This window comes from Musa acuminata, chromosome BXJ3-6, assembly GCF_036884655.1.
Source record: "Musa acuminata AAA Group cultivar baxijiao chromosome BXJ3-6, Cavendish_Baxijiao_AAA, whole genome shotgun sequence".
Taxonomy (NCBI): domain Eukaryota; kingdom Viridiplantae; phylum Streptophyta; class Magnoliopsida; order Zingiberales; family Musaceae; genus Musa; species Musa acuminata.
Window position 1 is genome coordinate 35,398,316 of NC_088354.1, and position 17,417 is coordinate 35,415,732.

A 17,417-nucleotide genomic window follows, 5' to 3' on the forward strand; every position below is an offset into this window, starting at 1 on the left:
TAACTAGAAGTCTACTAAACAGCATATTCCATGGACACATGATACTGATAGTTGTATATCCATAAAACTTTGCAAAGAAACATTGAGCTCATACTGTTAGTTTGCTACAGTCGGATTTCAAAAACACCAAAATTGGACAACAAAAATCTGCAGAATCAATCATTTCTAATCATGAAACCATGAAGCACCAGGCAAAATTGTTGGAAGCAGCAATCTTCATGGACAGCCAGTGCCTGTCAAAGAGGGATGAAAAAGGTTTGACCACAATGGCTGGACAAGATTTGTCGATGATCCTGTGTCACCTCCCAATTTAAGCTTTAGAAGTCAATCGGATTCCGGCTGCGTTTCCGGTACAACATCTACAGGTTGGCTCTCAGAGTCTTCAGCTTGTGATTGAGAAGCAAGAAACTTGGCCTTTTTGTAGCTGCTCGAAGATCTAAGTATTGTACCCAGCGGCATGCCCTTTCTGGACACATTCAATGATCTGATAAAGATGGAAAAGAGAATGAATGCAATGGATTCAGTGCTAGCAATTAACAATGGAGCAAAGTAGTTATTTATCTGGAGCTATTCCATCATGAACTCATTCAGAAAATAAAGTAATTTAATATAGAACATAACTGTGAAATAGATCACCAGAAAACAGGGAAAGTACAGATGGGTTGTAGAAGCAAAGGAAATTTGCTTTAGAACTGTGAAAAGGTCCATTTTCTGGAGTTTTATATCCCTGCCATATGTCCTTGTGTTTCTAGATGGATACAGATGCTGAGGTTCTAAAGGCTTCTTGGTCTAGTCCCTTGGGAGGATTTTGATAAAAAAAACAGAACTCTAAGCCTCTGCCACTGTCCAGCTACTCTGGAGGGCTGGCTGTATGTCGTAGAAATGAAAGAAACCACCATCTTTTCATTGTGAAGTAAAAGTACCAAGCATTTTAGCTGTCATGGATAGTCAATGTTCCACGATCTATAAGCGAATAGAAGTGGAAGAATTCTATGATCCACAAGATCATCTTTTATCTGAGTCACTCTTTATCATAGAAGCTAAGTCGTGCCAAGACAAGAGCAACTAATGTGAGCCTTCAATTTTAATCAGAAGCAGAATATTTATAATAACAAAATCTCATACTACGCTTCTTTTCAATTTTACAGATCATCAAATGATGAGGCTATGCCAAATTACTTAATAGGAACTGGACCCATACAGCTCCTGGCCCAAACTGGTACGGGTCGGAGCCATATTGGCATATTATGTGTAGCTATGTTGGTACATACAGTGATACTTCCAAGGGAGGGAGAGGAGGGGGAAAGAAAAAAGAGAAGGAATAAGAGAAAGAAGATGGAAGAGGAAAAAGGAGATGAAGTGGAGGCAGTGGAGGAAGCGGGGAAGATGTACCGCACCATGCAGCAGGCAGTAGGTGCATGGGTGGCAACAGGCGATGGGCACGCGAGCATTGGTGGTGGAAAAGAAATGCTTGTGAGAAGCCACGACTCAAAATGCTTGCGATGGGCATGTGAGTGTTGGTGATCGAAAGCAACCACTACAGTAAGTGGTTACCAGTAGGGGCCAGTTTGGGCAACATTATATACAAATACATAGTGAACCGAACTATCCAGTTTGGCCTACTCCTTGAACCGGTCGACAGTCAGGATCAGTAACTTGTAACCAAACCATGCTAATCAAGTCAGTTTTGCAATCCTTGATCCCAACCACAACATACCATGGTGTTTTCTTACAGTCACCAATTTCCTAGGTGCCTTCAAGAATTAGAAGGCAACAAAAATTTGACATTCTATAATTCCTATTGCATAATTGGCACAAGTGCATTTAACTACATATCTAACAGTCCATGGATATGCTATAACAATAGCAGTTCTCAATAAAATTTCTCATAGGTGTACACTACTGTTAATTGCTGGCTACATCAGAATTCTAATCTTAGCTGGTGCAAGAATGCTCCAAAGGGATTGTAAGAATATTAGACCAGATACCATCAACAACTTTCCAGAGAGAGACTAATATACTCGGACAACTAGAGAGTCTGGTGTTGTACAGTGGAGCAAAGACAACCAAAGGTAGATAGGCAAGGATGTAATTCACCAATCGTTCCCAGCTTTCCATCATGTGGAGCCTTTAACATCTTAGCCATGAGGGACGGTTGGATCAGCTCTTTTAACACTGGAGAGTCAAGATATGCTAGGGTATTCTGGGAATAAGAAATCACAATTGGCATGAAACCAGAGCACAAACGTGATGTATATCGGGTAGTAGATGATAATATGTACAAACACTAGCATGAGCCTATACATATGTACAAGGATTTATCTATGAGTTGTCCTTTCCATTGCCGTCTGCCTTAGATGATTTTAAGAAAAAGATGGTCCACACCAACCTATAAGACTAACTGTATCCATTCATCTACAGTGGGAACATAAAAACATATGACCACACAAGCAATAAAACTGGTACAACTAAAACCAATAATACCAACCTTCGATTATAAATGCCACTGGAAGGCAAAGAACATGGAATCTCATATTTTAGTATTAGATTTCTTGATTAAACTTACTGTGACAAAGTGATGTCTCCATCAGATCCCTCATCTTTACTTCCATATGCTGCAGATTTAGGTCCTGTTACAGAAATTGATGGCACAGTTATTAGCTCACAGAAGATCATTTTGAATAACTCACGAGAAAAATTTCTTGCATAAAGACTTTAACCAGTGAACTTTTGTACAAAACAGGCAAAAGTATAACAAGATTCAGCTGCTTCAGAAGGAAACCATCAGCGAAAAGAAATTTGAACCGATAATTATTAATAAGTAAAGCAAAGAAGGAAAAAAGAAAGCCCTAGAGGTATGTAGGCTGATAATCATGACCATTGAACAACAAAATACAAAAAAAGCAAGTGATGAAGCAAACGGTTTAAACCATCTTGATAGAATACAACCAAGATATGATACTTACAGTTGTTTGTGTCGCAAGCAAACCAAATGGCATACTACCTATAAGAAATGCATCTCTACAGGTCACACCTTTAAGCGCGTAATCATTCATGGTTTGAGAACTAACTCAGGTGGTGGCAAGCCTCAGACGATGTCTAGATAACCAGTGACTTGTGAGAAAGGAACAAAATATAGTTACAAAAGCATGTAGATGTACTCAGGAAGGAAAATTACACTATTTGATCCAGATGTGAATGGAAAAAAGGTAATAGTCAGATAACTACTATCATGGAGATGTTCCCTGATCTGGCAATAAAAGGGATAAACAGTGTAAAGAAAAAAAAGAATAAATGAGTTAATCCTTGAAATTCCATTCATAAAACTATGTTCAAGTTCAATCTTATATATGCATATCATGTAAAGCCAAAGTTTGACCTCCTATCCCTATGACAATGACCTCAAATTCTACCATCAAATCAGTTGCAGAACCAAGTGAAGCAACTGATCACTAAATTAATGTAAAGCCAAAGAAAGTGGTCAAAATACCTGATATCTTTCTGTTCTCAAGGTCACCATCAGAATCAGATGATGAAGCTGAAGAATCAAAGGCCCCTAACTCAGTGACTTCTCTGTTCCTGAACTCAAACTCATCTTCAGAACTATCACTTGTAGCAGCATTAAAAATGGCACCTGGGGTAAATAAAGAGCTCTCTTGTTTATTACTGTTTGAGAACTCCCCAAAATTTTTGCTTGGAACTTTCCTAACTGCAAGTCTATATTGTTTAGCTTGGACTGGTGTATCTTCCTCCGTGCTGTCAGATGATGCTACAGGATCAGCCAGAGTTTCCTTGTGAGAAACTCGAGAAGTCTTAGATGGACTCTGAACTGCATGAGCACCTACATTGACAATTACATTTTTCTCAGGTTGGCAAGTTTCATTTCCTAAGTCAACAGAGGCATTAGCATGGTGATGGTCAGGAGATTTAGCTGCAGCCTTCGAAGAAGATGCCTTCTCTTTGGAATTATAGACATGTTTGCTTTGCTCATCGTGTGATGACAACCGGAATGTGTCAGGTTTGTTACCTTGAATCTTCTCTTCAACATTGCTATCATGCAACCTTGTTGGAGGCATAAAGTCAGACGTGGCAGCGCCAGCATTCACATCACAATTTGTCGTCCTCTTGGCAGCATCATCATGTGCTTTTCCATTACTGAATCCCTTAGAAGTAGGCTGGCCAATTTGATCAGATAAATCCTGGTTACCAGAATCACATATTAGCTGTCCACTATTTACCATATGATGTTTATCCATTTCTGAAGGGTATACCAAATCACAAGCCGAATCATGCTTGTTTGATTTTCTTTTCTTCTTAGTCTTGCGTTGTTTCTTGGGTTCAGTGTCAACTGGTGTAGAAACATGTGCAGAAACAACAGATTCATGCTGGACAATACTTGGACAGAAAGCATCAACAAAGTTAATTTTGTCATTGTCAAAATCTGGAAGTTCTCTAGACTCGTTTGCTTCAATAGCTTTGTCAAAATTTCTATGAGCCATATGCAGTGGAAATTCTTTAACAAGATTAGCAGAAGTGCTGACCAAAGCTCCCTTCAAATTCTCTTCGTTGTCTGTTTTTGCCAAATTGCAGGAAAATTCACATTTATTGGATAAATTATTAAAAGATCCAGTCGAATGCACATTTAATCCATTATCATGAGATGCATTTTGCTCAGTTTTATTTGGAAGAATAACATCATCAGAAGCACCATCAGGATGTCTACTGATGATTGTGGATGTTTTCTCAAAATTCACTTCAGTAATCTGACTTCCTGATGTGTCATGGGACGAATACAATTTTCCTGACTTTCTCTTGCGGCGATGTGTACTTTTACCTTGAGAAATCGAACAAATTGCTGTATCTACTTTTGTAGAGCCTCCAAGTACTGCAGCTTCTCCATTATTAGCTAATGAGTTCGATTCTTTACCTAGTTCTTTATCATGGTTATTCAGTGTTTTCTTGGCCTTCTCTTCAGCAACTTCTCCAACCAGAGCGTGGGCAAAGTTTTGTTGGGTGGATTCGTGATCCTGAAGTTCAACCTTAGCAGATCTTTTCTTTTTTCGTTGTGATTTTGTATCATCAGGGATGGAAGGACACATGGGATCCATAACTGCAGTATTTGGAAGAGACTTAATTTCTGTAGTGACAACCAACTGCTGTGGTTCTTGGCCATCCAATTTCCCTTTGCTGTGCTGTTTGTTTGCTACATTGTCCAAGGAAGAAACAGGTTCATAACTATTAGTCTGGAAATTGGTCAATTCAACTTTCTCAGATTTTCTTCTCCTCTTGCGATGTGGCGTTCCAACATTACCAGCAGAAGGATTTTCAGAATATAACTTTGCAGTATCCTCATGATTGGAAGTTCTTGTATGTGATTCTTTATCAATGCCTCTATGATCTCCATGTTGTTTTTTGGGATTCCCTTCATCAGCACATTCTAAAGAATGACTAGGATCATTGCTACCTGATAATGTTTTGGGTAAGTTCTTCCTGGATCTTTTCTTTCTGCGGACATCAGTTGGAATTTGAGATTCAACTTCTGCAGAATTTCTAAATGGAGCTGCTTCTTTAGTGCTGGGTGCAAAGTTAGACTCTGTGATGCCATCTTTATGGTTATCATCCAAGGGAACTTCATGAGTATCAGCCTCCACTATATTTTTACAGAAGTCCATGTCTGAGATATGATTTATATGTGAACCTTTTGCCATATTCTCACTGCTGAAATCCAAGACATCAATTTTTTGAGAGTAAGTGTCTACTTGCAATGAATCTTCACCAGCAGCATTTTCAGAAGCTTGCTTAGTGGCAGCATCAAACTGTTTGTTCAGATCTTTGTGCTTGTTTACTAATGCTCCTACATGATTGCCTTCTTTAACTTCTGGTCCAAGACCACTGGAATTCTTCCCCAACAAAGATACGTGTTCAACATATGGTTCTTTAGTATTTTGAGGCAAAGCCATGTCAGGATCATTTGATCGCATATCAGAAGCCGCTTCAGTTTGTTGAGACTTGGAAGAGTGTCTTCTCTTTTTGCTTTTCTTTTTATCATCAGTACGATGTTCTATCAAATTAGGGTCACCATCACGTAGTTTACTGTACAATTCTTCTGGAGACACCAAAATAGCTTTGCCTGCAACCGTATCAACTTCACTAGGAAGTTTTCCCATTGTGGAAGTCGCTTTACCACCAAGTGCTCCTCCAACAGTATATGTTGATGTATGCTCCTCAACAGAGTTTGCTTTCCTCTGATTTCCCATTTTGTTCCCTGAAAGAACATGTTCAGAATTCGCATTGATGAAATGATCATTCCGTTCAACATCATTCCTTTTTGTGGATTTACCTTCCGTACCAACAGGAACAGATTCACCATCAAAATCTCCAAGTTCTGGAACTTTGTTTTCTCTGCCCTCCTTATTTGCTTGATCAAAAGACAGACCAGAATTAGGAATAGCAGACAATTTGGTTGCTTCTTTGACCCTACCATCTGATTCATGCACCTGGTTTTCAACGTCAATTTCTGGCCTCTCTAATTGATGAACCTGTGTGGATTGCTCAACATTATGATTATGTGTAGCAAATTGATCACAAGAAGTATTCATGAGACATTCAATCTGGCAACTCCCAGGTTTTTGTTTTGACAAATCAACATGACCAACCAACTCAGCATGCTTCTCGTTCACATTGGACATATCATCAACGGAAATATCCTTTCTACCAGGAAGCCTATCCTCATCCAAGTTCCGGCTAGGATCCACAAGAATTTGATGACTGTCATCTAACTGCTCCATAGTCTGATTTTCAAAATGCTCTGCAGTTCCTTGACATTTCGAGATAGATGTAGGTACAACATCAACATGAAGAAACCAAGTTGCCTTGCTACCATCAAAAGCACTTCTGACAAGCATGGTATTTGATAAATGATAGAAGGCACCTCTTCGTTTCACCTATAACGAGCAAATAAATTGTTTAAACTTCAAATGAAATATATCACGTTAAATTAAAGGGGAAAACTGTTAAAATAAGAGAAGGCATTCAAAAGTTCCTACCTTTAATGCCTGGACAGATACTTCGCCAACATCCGGAAAGCATAGTGTGTGTTCGATCCTTATTTTTCCTGTTCAACAAAATCAAGATGAACTTCTGTCAAATGATTCTTCCAAGTACGCTTAGGTTTGCCTTTCAAACGTATTCGGGTCTGCTTGCAAACTACAATTCCATGTAACAAGAACCGAACACAAACAGATTCTTGCATTAAGAGAAGTGGAAAAGGCAAGGAAGGGAACGAATTTTACAACCAAATCGAACAAAAAAGAAGCAACCTTGCAACAAAAATATCGAGTGCACTTGACGAAAGTTTGATTGCGATCGAAATCGAGGATTTTAGCCGGAAATAAGAAAAGGGCAGCGGGTTGAAATGATAAAAGATGCTTACTCTTGAGATCGGCGACGGTGTCGTCTGGGGACACGGACATGGCGAGGTTGGTGCCGAGGCTGGAATCGATGAAGACGGGGAAAGCGGTGGCGTGCGGTGGTTGATGCAGAGAGGGGCGATCCATCGCCATGAGGAGGCGGCATTTGTGGGAGAAATCACGGTGTTCAAGTACAAAGGCAAGGGTTTTTGGGCGGCCGTGGGACTCCGCTCGAAACTGGGCTCGACCTGGGCTCGACTAGGGTACAACTTGTGCTCAAGGGAAGCGAAGACTAGGACCCACAATCAGAACGCACGAAGATTTCGGGTGAACGAAGCGGGTAAAGAAAATGTCTGCATCATGTGTGGAAACATCATGCACTCATCTTACAGGAGGCTTGAATCGTCCTTACAATTCGATCAGGCGATAGAAGATCGAGACGTGACCCGCCAACTCACCTTCCTTGCTAATGGACGAGGTGTGGGTCCCAGAGCGAAATAATCGGTGCGATCACGACGCACGGAGACGTTTTGGTCAAGTGGAGGAATAGAGGTGCGATTTGCATCAACGTGTCTAAACATCATGCACTATCTTACAGGAGGCTTGAACGGTTCTCCCAATCCGACCAGGAGAGAGAGAGAGAGAGAGAGAGAAGAGACGTAGCAGTTATGGGATGCGCACCTCCTCCTACTCCGGCAAGGTTTCTCCGACTGTTGCAGACCTCTACAAGAAGAGGTAGATCGCTCTGACCACCGAAGCTCCAAATGCCATCAAGCAAAAGCCGAAAAGATGCGCCGCCAGGGCCGCCGTCCTCCTAGCTTTATCCCGCAAGTCGCGAGTGCTGAACCAGCTCGACCACCGTCCCCGCTCCCGCCCCCGCCGGAGTCTTCGCTAAGGTTCTTCGAAGTTATATTAATATCGTCCCTAACTTAATTGAGGTTAGTACCGGTCTATTCGCCGGGATACAATTTATGTACGTACATATTCATCTTTGATGAATGATCCTTCACAATTTAAGGAATAAATATAACACTATCATTGACCTTAATTAAGTTAGGGATGATATTAACGATAGTTTTGTTACCCAATAAACTAATGCCATATCGGTCTGGTCAGATATCGAAATCATTATTGTCCTAAAGTATGAATATAATCATTTTTATATATTATATTATATTTGGTGGCTTCGTCAAAATAATATCAATGATTGGTTTAAAATTTGAGTCAATCGATTGAGTTTGGATTTAGGCTAATTATATATTATCCCTCTAATATCTCTTTCATATCTTAACCTTTTAGTATATCGATTCTTATATTTCAAAAAAATCTATATTAAAATCATTATAATTATAAAAATAAAATATTTAATCATATTTATCTAACATAATCGATTTTACTGATGAAAAATATATATTAAATTAAAATTATATTTTTACCTATCGTTTTTATATCATTCGTAATATCGGTAACATCAACCACTATGTCGTTCTTGCTAACTATCACCATAACAACCACCCATGATATTACTGTCCGTCACCATCAGTAAAATTATCTTTTTATCTATTATTTCATATCATTTATGCACGTGTTATTTTTTTTAGTAAAACTAATGATGATAGGATAAATGAGATTAAATATTTTATTTTTATAATTATAAAAATTTTAATATAAAATTTTTAAGTGTAGGAGATACTAAAGAGATCTGACTATAAAGATTTTCTATATAAATATTTTAAATCTAAAATCGAGATATTAAAAAGATCTAACTACAATAAAAACATTTAATTAGCATGTTGGGATTTGTACTAATTTGATTCAGCCGGACCAATGATCAAGCTGGGCCAGCGTACATGCCTTTACACATTCCACAGTCATACAATACTTGGAACACCTACCATTGACTTTGAGAGGCGTGTTACCTACGATATGGACCGTGCAGGATTGCTTGCTCACCAAGAACAATGGCAACTTCTTCCCCAAGGATTCAACATCCATCCAACAGCATGAACAGTTGCCATGCATGCATTTATATGAGCAACGCCAACATGCTTCGCCCTCGCCACCCGAACTTACCTCCACAAGCCTTCAAGGCAAGCCGAAGAGATGCGTCGCGAGGGCCGCCAACACTGGCTGGTGAGGACTCACATCCTCCTCCCACCTCCTCTCCAATCAAGACAAAAACCCAGACCGTTGCACCAGCTCCACGCGCCGCCGACCGCCGGAGTTTTCTCCAAGGTGCCTTCGAAGCCCACCAACCACTCCAAGTTCACCGGCCGCTGCGGCGGCGGCAAGCCGATGTGCGCGGCGCGCCATGCGAAGCCTGCGTGGAAGTCGAAGGGCAAAGCCAAAGGGAGCTCCAAGCTCAGAGATGGGCTGGCCATCCGCCGAGGAGCGTCCGCGACCGAGGCTGTAGGCGTCTTGATGGACGTGATCGATGAAGATGACTGGTTCGGAGGAGATGATGGCATGAAACATGAGGCGTTGGCAGGCGAGGAGACTTCACTGAACCAGACAGACTATGCATTAGGAGATGGAGATTGGTTCTTGGTAGGGGAAGAAGAACAATGAGTGTGTCTCATTGTTGTGGTCTTTGAGTAGACCATGAAGATGGAATCAGCTGCATTCTATTGTGATCAAAATAAAGTAAAAAACAGCAAAGAAATTATCAGCCTTGTATCTGAAATCTTATATGTACCCATGTTCTTGGCATTTGACCGAGGAACATATTTTTCAGTAATATTAGTTATTATTATTACAAATGTTCCTTATGAGTAAACTAAGGGTGGATTATTGATTGTTCACAATTCTCTCGGAACATTTGCAGAATTAATTTGATATTTTTTTCTGAATTCCAGAATAAGTTAATCCCCACCAAAAAAAACAGTAAAAGTTTTCATGTGTATCTAATGAGAATTTTGTCTACTATGATCTATATAGTTAGATAAAATTGGTGTTACACAAAGATATTACATTCTTGCATGTTGTGATATATCATGTAAAATAAAAAAGAAAATTTTTAGATAAAAAATTTTAAAACGTTTAGATATTTTTAAAAAATAAGGATCAGAGGGTTTTTTTTTTTTGAATGAAGTCACATTGTTTTTTTACATGATCAAAAAAATAATATAACCCTATTAAAAAAATATTATAACTTAGGCCCTAATTTTTATTTTCCATAAAACTTTAGGAAATCTTCTCTAGTAATATTCAAGTGGTTTCTAGCTCAAAGAGAGTGTTAATTTGCCCTAAATTTGATAAAATTTAAAAAGACACGATTTCAATTTTATAAGGGTTGAAAAATAAAAATATTTATTTTAGAATATTAAAAATAAAAAATAATCATTTAAGTCTTTGTAAGTCTTTTCTAGCGTTTCTTGATAATTTAAAAATTTTATTAAAAAAATGATAGGTGAGTCTTATTGTTTTTAAATAGAGTTATATTTTTATAGCATAATAAAAAATAAGTGTAACTCATGTCTCTAAAAATTTTTTCTCAATATTTCAGAAAACCTTATATGATAATATTCAAGTGGTTTTTGACTCAAATGGTTGTAAATTCATCTTAAATTGACTAAAATTTAACAAATTACATAATTTCAACCTTTTAATGATTGAAATAAATAAATAATATATTTTAAAGGCTTGTTATTAGAAAATTTGATTATTTAATCCTTTTTAAAATCATATCCAAGATTAAATTTTTAAAAATTTGAAAAAAGTGAGATGTGAACTACATTATTATTGAAGGGTTATACTCATCAATAAAAACAATGTAATTCAGGTCTCCATTTTTTTTCCCCTCAAAGATTTACAAAACCTTCTCTACTAATATTTTTTAAATGGTTTTTGGCACAAAGTATCAATTCACCTTAAATTGGTAAAATTAAAAATGATATAATTTCAAGTTTTTATGGGTTGAAATAAATAAAAATATACACTTAAAGGCTTTAAAATAGTACATGATCATTTGAGCCTTTAAAATTATTTCATAGGTTTCATGAAAATTTTAAAAATGTTAAAATTAATTGTTAACATTTATTAGTTTATATAATGAATTTATTGTTATCTATATAAAAAAAATATATATATATATAGTATTATTTTATGTTTTATTTGTATTAAATAATATGATTTTTTTATTATCATAATTTTATTTTCATAACACTATTTTAAATTTTAAGATTAATTTTATAATTTTTGTGTTTTCTTAATTATTAAAAATATTTTAATATTATGTGTTTTTGTTGCCTATTATTTATTTAGGACTGGTCTATTGTTGATTTAAACTGGTTGAAAATAAAAAAGACAAATAAGATCTCTTGGTTCATTTGAAATTGACTCAAAATTGAAGGAAAAAAAAGATAAATAAATAAGTGTTGGTACTTTTGTTCAACTGAAAATTGTAGGGGCTCTCTACAGGAAAAAAAAAATTATATTTTTTAGAGAATTTGTCCAAACAAATTTTACATTTTGAACAAAATGAGAAGGTTGTTTTCTTTTAAACAAATAGAGACCCTTATTACCATTATGAAACACAATGAAGTAGACTTCTGAACAGACTATAGGCTTAGATTACTTGTAGTCTATTTCTTCATTGTTCAGCAATAAAATTTTATGGTTATTTTATCATGTTCCATCAAGAACTGTAGCTAATTAGTCATTATCCAAGACCAGAATCTGTCATCATCATAACATTCTTTAATATAATATATATATATATATATTATTTAATTTAATTATATAGATAATCATAATTTTTATTAAATAGTACTAATAAGAAACTAGAAATAAAATGATGTTGGAGCAATTTATTTTTTTTATTTAAATAAATTTTATTAGCTTAAGTATGTCTTGTATATGTCATAAGTAACCAAATACTTTTGCAAGTTGATCGGATTAAGGTCATATAAAAACTATATTCAGAGCATGTTGGACGAAAAATTCTTCGTTAGTATCATAATAATAATAAAGGGTTTGGAAGGTTCGAAAACTTAAATAAATTTTAACCTTAAATACGTTAGAAAAATTAAAATTTGAATATACTTTAACCTTAAGGAAAAAAAATTAAAATATAAAATTTTTGATTAGCCTCGATATGATTATATTTTCATCTCTATACTTTTTTTGTTTCTTCTACTTAGTAGCTTACAATGGAAGATCATAAGAGAACGGATCAATAATTAGTTATTTCTCACGTTAGTAATATTTATTATCTTATGATATGATTTTATCATCGACATATGAGACGTATAAATATTCAAGCTTCATCCTAGATGTTTTCTTCTTGAATCAGAACGGTATGATAATTATCATTTTATTTTTATTATTATTTTTTTCCTTCCACTGTTGTCAAAAAAAAAAATTCATTACTATTCGTCATCACAGAATATATGAACTGTTAAGAGAGATAAACAAAAAATTTCGGATACTGTTCCATTTAATATTGCAGGTAAAGAGTCTTTCAAGAAGATCAGCATGGGTCAATTTATGAGACATTTCAGTAGTCTTTTATTTTGTTTATTCTTGGTAGATGATTCCATCTGATATGCTAGAATTATTCTATATATGTTTCCATTGAATATATGCAATTAATTCTATAACAAAATAAATTTCTTTTTCGTTGATGTTTATTTGGTCAGAAATACTCTTTTTTGTTCTACAGATATGCACTGCATATCTGCTTAAGTACATGACATATTGCATTTATTAATCATGTCATGTTTCCTTGCACCTTCTTCTTGCTTGCATCCCTTTCACAAGATACCAGTTTCGTATCAGATCAGTATTGGCTGCATTCTAAAAAGGTTTCTTGCCAGCTTCTCCAATCCACTAGTCTTCGGAAGCTTGAACTGATCAAAGACCACCAACAAAAACATACAAAGAAACGTACGTGAAAAGCCAACCTTTTCAGCAGTTGAAATCCTACAAACCCACTGCGTCTTCCTCCTCCACGAAGCAACAAGATGAAGAGGGAGGGGAGGCAGCATGGCATGGTGAGGAGCTCCGCCATCTTACCTGCGGAATCCGATCCGAGGCCTAATAACGCCAGGGTCCCCAACCACGTCGGCGCCCCTCCGGCCGCCGGGTTCTTTGCTAAGGCGCCGTCGCGGCCGACGAACCACTCCAAGTGCACCGCCAGGTGCCGCAGGGAGAGGTGCAAGGACTGCCATTTCAGTCCCGTGTCCAAGTCCAGGGACAAGGCCAAAGGAGCGCACAAGCTCCGGTCGTGCGATGTGGTGCTCAACCACCGGCTGGTGTTGTGGAGGGTGGTCGATGGCGGAAGATTGCTGAGCTCCAGAAAGATCTCCGCCAGCGAGATCGTTGACCATTTGTACTCTTCTAGTCAGCACGAAGGAGATGATTATGATGACCAGAACATGGAAGAAGGTGCAGGTTATGGCCATGGAGGACCTCTTTTGGAGGCTGTTGATCCAAAGGAGGGACACAGTGGTGCTAAATATGAAGAGACGGGGGAGAGCAGCACTGACAGTGATGAAGACAGTGAAATAGGTTTCCATATGATTGGAGTAACCCGGGAATACTCTGATGGAGAAGACTGGCTTGTGGTGGACGAGATCTGAACCTTCATAGTTTCTATAATCTACTCCATGGATTTCTTATCGTAATTGTACATGTAATCTCCCTGAACAAACAGTATTTGTGTTATATCATCATCTCTGAATAAACTATAATCGCTGTTCAATAAGATTTATTGTTCAGGGAAACTAATCTTCCTATTCAATAGCATTTAATTGTCTGTGTGTGTGTGTATATATACATATATATATACATACATATATATATATAAATATATAAATATAAATATATATATGTATATATATATATACGCCGTTATATATGGTTTATGCAGCCGTTATATATATTGTGTGTAGAAGGGGGCGGCATTGATACTCTTCATGTCGAGCTTATCCTCCTTTGCGTATCCCTCGACCTCCATTCTTCAGCAGAAACGCGATTCCAACACGAATCACGATTCCTATAGTCGATCTCACCCCAGTGCAGACCACCTTCCCGTCGGCGCCAGCACTAGAGCAGTAGAAGACCAAGCCTTCTCCTTGCTTCGCTCCTGTGTCTCCTTCCCCCGCCTCACCCAAATCCACGCCCGCATCGTCCGCCACGCCATTTACTCTAGCAACCTCGTCGCCGCGAAGCTCGTCTCCGCCTGCTTCTCCCTCGACCGCCCGTCCTACGCCGACCGGGTCTTCGCCCATGTCCCCCGCCCCAGCCCATTCCTATGGAACAGCATGATCAAAGGCTATGTTGGCCTTGGCCGCCACTGCGATGCCTTGCTCGTTTACCGCCGGATGCTCGACTGCGGTTGCCGCCTGGACAGCTTCTCCTTCACTTCCGCCCTCAAAGCTTGCTCGAATCTTCTCGCCCTCGAGGAAGGGATGGCCCTGCATGGTCATGTCCTGAAGTTGGGCCTGGGCGCCGACATCTACATTGCGACGTCGCTGATGGACCTTTATGGGATGTGTTCTCAAGCACTGGATGCTCGTAAGGTGTTCGATCACATGCCTGATAAAGACGTTGTGGCTTGGAATGTGATGCTCTCTAGCTACGCTTGCTTAGGTATGATGCGGCTCGCAGAACAGTTGTTTGAGGAGATTCCCCTGCGAAATGTTAACTCTTGGACTGCGTTGATCTGTGGGTTCTTGGAATGTGGAGATTTAAGCGAATCAATGATCGCCTTTCACCGAATGCAGCTCGATGGTTTGAAGCCTGACAAAGTCATGGCTGTCACAATGTTATCTGCTATTGCTGATCTAGGAATGCTGGATTCAGGTAAGTGGTTTCATGAGTATGTGAAGAAGAATGAGATTGCAATTGATGCTTATGTTGGCAATGCACTCGTAGATATGTATGCTAAATGCGGCAGTATCCAGGATGCCAGACTAGTGTTCGATGAGATAATTCGAAAAAATATTTCATGCTACAATTCTATGATCTTCGGACTGGCTGCTCATGGACTAGGGGAGGAAGCTCTTGAAATATTCACAGATGCTGAGAGAACTGGGATTGGAATAGATGACATTACTATGACTGCGGTTCTAACTGCATGCAGCCACTCTGGCTTGGTCGAGGAAGGTCTGAAGTACTTTAAAACAATGCAAAATGTTTATGGCATTGAGCCTAAGACAGAATATTATGGATGCATTGTTGATCTTCTGGGAAGAGCTGGAAGATTTGATGAGGCAATGCAGATCATAGAGATCACAGAGGATGATTCTTTCATATTGGGAACGTTAGCTGCAGCTTGTAGGACTCATGGAAATCTTGGGTTAGCCAATGAACTAGTAAAAAACATCTCCAAGTTGGATCCAACAAATTGTGGGTTTCTAGTGTTGCAAGCTAATGCTGAAGCAGCTAGTGGGAGGTGGGAAGAGGCTGTAAATGTTAGAAGACTGATAAAGGATACTAGAATCAAGAAGAGGCCTAGTTGCTGTTGGATTGAAGTGGGAAATGAAGTGCACGAGTTTGTTGCTAGTGACAACTCTCATCTAAATTCAGTAAAGAGTGCGAGGTATATATGTTGAATAGTGGCACAGGAAGAATGGTTTAGACATTGAATTTATTGACAAATAAAGCAGTAAGTGTTGATGCTTTGTCTACTGATATGACTCTGTTTTAACTAAGTACAATACTCTAAGCTGTAAGTTTAAAGAGGACAGACAAACAGCTAAATTCTATGCAAAAGAAGATAACAAAACTAACCTGTTTAACTAGTCAATCTCGGAGATCTTATCAGCCTACAAATTGCAAGATGAAGATACTTTCCCAACAGAATGAATGAACATAGTTTAGCAATTTGGAAAAGTCTCCTTTAGTTGTCAAGGATAAGCAATGTATGAGATCATGAATAAGCTGCACCAAGGATAGCCAAGCATTTGCAGTTGACTTTTCCATCTCAGTTGAAAGTGCGCATAGCGTGTAGCAATATGTGATCCTAGTGCGTTGGTTCCATAATGGCTGAGGAATGCCACAATTATGAAGCTCATAACTTGCCCAGAGTCCTTATTGATAAAGGTGGAGATGGGCAGGCTGTTCTGGACTATGGTTTATTTCCCAGAAAAAGTGGTTCTACTTTAATTCAACTGATGCATGAATAGAACTCACTGGATCAAATATGGTAGTTAGCAAAATGCAGCAAGGACCTGAATATCATGCATAATAATGCTAAACTCTATTTCATTTTCAGAATTTATTTTTGATATTTTATTATTCTGAGCTTCATGGTAGTTGATTGAAACACTTATTTGTTAGAATATTGTGATGTTATATCTTGACTGTTCTAGTATGCATCATGAAGCAGGTGCCATTATTTGAGTAGGTAAAAATTTGTATGTATCTTTCTGACCATCACTCGGTGATCTGATCTCATGCATTTATGTTCCTCAAACTGCTCTGTGTATTTTAGTTATGTGCTGTTTCAATTTTGCTTGGACCTGTTGTTTTGATACAATGTCACCTTTGCATGAATATAACATCAAACAATCTCTTCGTTCTTAACACTTTCAGGACCATGTTAACAACACCTCAAAGCATTAGAAGGTTAGCCAAGTGATCTGTGACACTGTTTGCTTCCTCAGGTATGTTCTTTCTTTCTTTTTCCTTTTTGTTCTTATCGTTTCAAGGAGAGAGATTATTTTCATGGCTTTAATACCTGACGCTTGCATTGCAAAAGACCAACCTATCTTGCTACAAAACATGAGTTGAATATTAGAAAACCAAAGATTTTTTGTAACACCTAGGCATGGTTGTATCACCACACAATGTAATGCGATGTTTATGTGTCTGTCACTTTTATATAATTTTATTGATTAAGCTTGGCAATTGAACACCAATCAAGGAATAATTCTGATAAAAATAATGTTTTCACATAAACTCAGCATCCCTTTGATTTGAATGCTCATGCTTTAAGCTACCTATTTATGAAATAAGGGAGAACATGCTTCAAAACCTATCTTTATGAATAGAATAAAGGAA

General features: G+C 37.9%; 3 protein-coding genes and 1 long non-coding RNA gene across 7 annotated transcripts; 3 read left to right on the forward strand and 1 right to left on the reverse strand.

The window, feature by feature from the left end:
- Window positions 1-45: 45 nt before the first annotated feature.
- On the reverse strand, window positions 46-7,696 carry LOC103989308 (uncharacterized). Of its 3 annotated transcripts, XR_010497037.1 has the most exons (6): window positions 7,433-7,696; window positions 7,047-7,114; window positions 3,491-6,944; window positions 2,967-3,099; window positions 2,567-2,630; window positions 410-484 (listed from the first exon to the last, which is right to left on the reverse strand). XR_010497037.1 is itself a non-coding variant. In XM_009408115.3 (5 exons), exons 1-5 carry the CDS (start codon window positions 7,560-7,562, stop codon window positions 325-327), a joined length of 3,876 nt encoding a protein of 1,291 aa, XP_009406390.2. In that variant the 5' UTR covers window positions 7,563-7,696; the 3' UTR covers window positions 46-324. The 3 variants fall into 3 exon arrangements, 1 of the variants encoding a protein (XP_009406390.2); XM_009408115.3 differs by lacking the exon at window positions 2,967-3,099 and having other exon boundaries at window positions 46-484; XR_001978795.2 differs by lacking the exon at window positions 2,967-3,099 and having other exon boundaries at window positions 346-484; window positions 2,489-2,630.
- Window positions 7,697-8,217: 521 nt separating this feature from the next.
- Window positions 8,218-10,311, forward strand: LOC108953054 (uncharacterized). The gene is made up of 2 exons (XR_010497038.1): window positions 8,218-8,347; window positions 9,349-10,311. It is a non-coding gene; the product is annotated as an uncharacterized LOC108953054 (long non-coding RNA).
- A 2,944-nt stretch (window positions 10,312-13,255) lies between these two features.
- Window positions 13,256-14,132, forward strand: LOC103989833 (uncharacterized). The gene has a single exon (XM_018827201.2). It carries the CDS (start codon window positions 13,373-13,375, stop codon window positions 13,988-13,990), a length of 618 nt encoding a protein of 205 aa, XP_018682746.2. The 5' UTR covers window positions 13,256-13,372; the 3' UTR covers window positions 13,991-14,132.
- A 178-nt stretch (window positions 14,133-14,310) lies between these two features.
- On the forward strand, window positions 14,311-17,020 carry LOC135640224 (putative pentatricopeptide repeat-containing protein At5g59200, chloroplastic). 2 transcript variants are annotated; one of them, XR_010497210.1, is made up of 2 exons: window positions 14,311-16,020; window positions 16,950-17,020. XR_010497210.1 is itself a non-coding variant. In XM_065154471.1 (2 exons), the coding sequence occupies exons 1-2, from the start codon at window positions 14,327-14,329 to the stop codon at window positions 16,993-16,995; spliced, it is 1,674 nt and encodes a 557-aa protein (XP_065010543.1). In that variant the 5' UTR covers window positions 14,311-14,326; the 3' UTR covers window positions 16,996-17,020. The 2 variants fall into 2 exon arrangements, 1 of the variants encoding a protein (XP_065010543.1); XM_065154471.1 differs by having other exon boundaries at window positions 14,311-15,954.
- The last annotated feature ends 397 nt before the right edge of the window (window positions 17,021-17,417 follow it).